The 4,321-nt window shown below is 32.7% G+C and overlaps 1 protein-coding gene across 1 annotated transcript; it reads right to left on the bottom strand.

Annotated features, from left to right (window-relative positions):
- On the bottom strand, positions 1-3,323 carry LOC138877510 (uncharacterized). Its single transcript, XM_070157122.1, has 8 exons — positions 2,631-3,323; positions 2,398-2,547; positions 2,239-2,304; positions 1,630-1,918; positions 1,364-1,546; positions 1,155-1,298; positions 924-1,070; positions 1-124 (listed from the first exon to the last, which is right to left on the bottom strand). The coding sequence occupies exons 1-8, from the start codon at positions 3,321-3,323 to the stop codon at positions 87-89; spliced, it is 1,710 nt and encodes a 569-aa protein (XP_070013223.1). The 3' UTR covers positions 1-86.
- Positions 3,324-4,321: the final 998 nt, after the last annotated feature.

Raw genomic sequence — 4,321 nt, 5'->3', positions numbered from 1 at the left:
ATCAAGAACAAATTTGCTATCTGAAAGCTCAAGGAAAAACATTTTGCTACTGATTTTTTGATGATACAATTTGTATGGTTTTTTCCTCACACTATTATCATCAGCATATAAATCAATTTGTCCCCTGAAAATTTTGAAAATGTCAAGTTAGAATTTTGAAAACTTTAATCTATAAGTTAAGGACCAAGTGTCCTTAGCTTTTGAATTTGATACTCAAACTTAAGGACTGCATGTCCTTAGCTTATGAATTTTGAATTCAAACTTAAGGACAAGAAGTCCTTAAGTTTTAAACTTGAATCTATAAGTTAAGGACAGTTAGTCCTAAAATTAGTCTTACAATCACAGAAGTTAAGGATGTAGTGAAACACATTAAGAGACTTACTCTTTTTTGCGACCTCTCCTTTTCTCCTTGCCCAACCACACAATGAATTTCTTCACTAATTTTTCATCTTCTTTGGCATAATGAAAAATACACCTACGAGTATAGGTTGATTTTATCCAACCTGAACTCTTCAGAGTATTTTGATTGTCTGCCTTGGAACTTACTGCTTTTCCTTCCTTATCAAAAGGAGATTTCAACTGCCAGCTTAACTTCTTGTTCCTTTTACCTCGACCAAGTTCTTCTTCAACATTTCCTTCACCCTCCATAGTCAAAGTCGCATCAATGTCCATTTGTATACTTGGAGGAGTAGGACTAAGAAGAGAAAATGACGGACCATCATAACCAATACTGTCTCTCTTTCTTTTCCTTGTATATTGGTTAAGATCGTCATCATTGGTGTCCTATTTGTTTTCCTCTGCTGGCGACACTATATATATATATATATATATATATATACATATTCATATTAGTTTTCTGTAACATGTCAAATGAAGAGACAAAATTTCAATTGTACATATAATAATTAGGGCACAATCAGTACCTGTCTTCTCCGCAGTACCTTCTTGTGTTTTTTCAAGAGACAACTCAGCTAAAATATTGCGTGCAACATTTTCTTTTTCTTGCAATTCCACATTTTCTTTATCTTGCAGTTGTTCACCATGATCTTTAGATGCTTGTTGACAAGATTCTGCAAAAATATTTACAACAACTAACATGTTAATAATCTTTAATTAAAACAAACATATATAAAATTAAAAAAGCACTGCCTAACCATTTGCAATATCCAAGATCATTCCAGCTACATCATCATCATCACATGTTGCATCTATAGATTTGGAACCAATCTCACTTCTGCCTATGTCTTGAGATTGTAGTCCAGTTTTCTCTTGATACTGCACTCCAGCTTCTTCGCTTGCTGCTTCAAAAGATACAATATATAATGAAATAAAGATACAATATATAATGAAAATTTTATCTAACCTTGACTGGCACAAGTTTGAACTCCAAATTTTTCTTTGTATGACAGCGGTGTAGAGAGATCATACGTTCCTTCTAAGCATTTGCATACAATCTCGCTGACACTTGTCCCCAATGGACTTGTTAAATCCTCCTGTGATTGCAATCCACAAACTCTACAAATTTTCTCCGGCACTCCACAAACTTCTGCATGCACATGCATAGTTTATATGTATTAATCTATTGAATATACATTTCAACGAAAATAAAAATCAAAATCTATATCTAACCTTTCCCAATATCAGTAACATTTTCAGTTTCATCATCTAGATGTGCATCTCTAAATTCTCTTTCATACTGACCCTCTGCATGCACATCCATATCATCACGTTCAACACCACCTGCATCTTGGTTGAATATGCCAGTACGCTCAGTAGCACGACAATGATCATCAACTCCATATTTTCTAATTGGAACACTAGATTCTCTATCTGTGTTCATCTGATCAACTTTCCCAAACATGTTCATCAAAGTATCAAGCTTTGATCCTAGAGTTTTCTTTAAATCCTGAGAAAGCAACTAAGTTACAAAGAGAAGGACATGTTTAAAACTTAAGGACAGGCAGTCCTTAAGTTTGAACTTAAAGTTCAAAACTTAAGGAAATGCAATCCTTAAGTTTGAACTCCAAGTTCAAAAGTTAAGGACAAGAAGTCCTTAACTTTGAATTCCAAGTTCAAAACTTAAGGACATGATGTCCTTAAGTTTCATTTCAAAGTTCAAAAGTTAAGGACAAGAAGTCCTTATCTTTCAATTCCAAGTTCAAAATTTAAGGACACAAAATCCTAAAGTTGGACTAACTGAAATTACCTTGATTTCGTTCTCAATCTTTTTTCTGATACAACAATTTTCTGATTAACTCTGGTAACTTCTGCTTGCAAATCCTTCTTAAAACTCTCTGATAATCTCTGAATCAAAAAACATAATATAAAAAAAAGGTGTTCGTAAGCAAGAAATAATCAAATAAAAAACTAATACTATTCAAAGACAGAAACACATACTCTAACAATTTCGTTAAGTACGCCTTCGTCAAATTGTGTGGAAGAAGACCTTGAGCCTCGATCTTGTGAAACTGGCTCCTCCACACAAAGAGGCTCTGTATCTTCTTCTTCCACAGGAATAAAGGGTGACACCTCAATCAACTTAAACACCTATTATATAAGAAAAACTAAACATAAGTATACATAACTAAAACAAATAAACAAAAAAAGAGATAGTAATTACATTAACTTACTTTTTTATTATGGAAATATTTTCTACAAAGAGCATCAAATTGTGGAGACTTCATTTCAGAATAACATAACATTCGAGGATAACCAACTTCTTTGAAGTTCACAAATTGTTTCTCTTGGAAAATAGGAAGTACTTCCATAATCCAGACACAAAACGCAAAAGGAAAGCCAACTAAAGTGTAGCTATCAATATCTTTTTCTTTCTCTTTCTCCTTCTGAACATCATTCTCATTTGATTTCAAGCAACTCTTCAATGATTTTAATAGCGTCTCATAAGCAAGAGAGCCCCAGTTGAAGGAAGCGCAAAGTGCATCATCGTCAACAATTTTCATTATTTGCTCTGACACATTCCTATTTTTCCTCTTGCCCATCAAAACCGACTCAACAAAATAGAGTGTTGCCAACTTCAAAGCATCATCATCACTGCCAGCAAATGATGAAGTTGTACCATGTGGGCGACTAGAAATAAAACTATACAAATCAGCCAACTCAATTTTGTCCTTTCCAGGGAAATAGACTCTTAAAAGCCTATTCTCTTTCTCATTTAAACCTTTCATGTCAAGCGACGAATAAGACTTCAAACCAGTAATAATATGGAATGCATCACGAGTAAACTTAATATCGCGGTCAAATACCTTGAAGGTCATCGAATCAGGTTCATTACTAACAATTTCAGAAAGCAATACACAGTGCATAAGTTTACCCGAGAACTTCACACTTTGTAATCTAAAGAAGTTGCCAAAAATACTTTCCCTCAATTTCTTCCATTGGCTATTCGACAGAAAACTTTTAATTGTTTCCTTATATTGAAAATCTCCTTTCCAATATACCAGAAAATTACGCCAATCGTCAAAATCAAAAAAAATGATCGCCTTCCATTATAACACTAGAAAAGAAGGAAAAACAAACAAAGATTAGGACTTAACTTAAAATTTCAAGTTTAAAAGTTAAGCAAATACAATCCTTAACTTTAAATTTTAAGTGCAAACGTTAAAGAAATACAGTCCTTAACTTATACTTTCAACTTCCAAAGTTAAGGACACTTAGTCCTTAACTTCAAGTTTCATGTGCAAAAGTTAAGGACAATAAGTCCTTAACTTTAAATTGTAAATGCAAAGGTTAAGGAAATACAGTCCTTAACTTATACTTTCAACATCCAAAGTTAAGGACACTTAGTCCTTAACTTCAAGTTTCATGTGCAAAAGTTAAGGACAATCAGTCCTTAACTTTAAATTGTAAGTGCATAGGTTAAGGAAATACAGTCCTTAACATATACTTTCAACATCCAAAGTTAAGGACACTTTGTCCTTAACTTCAAGTTTCATGTGCAAAAGTTAAGGACAATCAGTCCTTAACTTTGAATTCCAACTACAAAATTTAATGTCGTTTCTTCTTTACATTTAATGAACACAGTTAACTGAAAATTCATAATCAGTAAGCTTATGAATTTCTACGACTATTTTTATGAAATATACCTACATAATCAAATATATTGAATCAACCACAAACACATTTCAAATTTCACATACTAAAAATTTATCAAAAACAGAATCACACCAAATATACTACACTGAATCAACATATAATGCTAATTTTTGAAATTTCACACATACTTCACACGGCATTGAACCAACTTACAAATAAAGAAAAACGAAAATGCATAAAAAAATATATTACCAGTCGCGATTGACAG

The sequence above is a fragment of the Nicotiana sylvestris genome, chromosome 9, assembly GCF_000393655.2.
Source record: "Nicotiana sylvestris chromosome 9, ASM39365v2, whole genome shotgun sequence".
NCBI classification, from domain to species: Eukaryota; Viridiplantae; Streptophyta; class Magnoliopsida; order Solanales; family Solanaceae; genus Nicotiana; species Nicotiana sylvestris.
Note: the sequence above shows the minus strand (reverse complement) of the source record. Positions and strands in the feature narration are given on the sequence as shown.

Excerpts from the sequence above, each read along its gene's own strand:
- LOC138877510 (XM_070157122.1), bottom strand. The coding sequence starts at position 3,323 with ATGCACTGTGTATTGCTTTCTGAAATTGTTAGTAATGAACCTGATTCG. Across the intron at positions 1,919-2,238 it reads GAGTTAATCAGAAAATTGTT|TTGCTTTCTCAGGATTTAAA; the intron begins GTATCAGAAAAA and ends TTTGTAACTTAG. Across the intron at positions 1,547-1,629 it reads TGTTACTGATATTGGGAAAG|AAGTTTGTGGAGTGCCGGAG; the intron begins GTTAGATATAGA and ends ATGTGCATGCAG.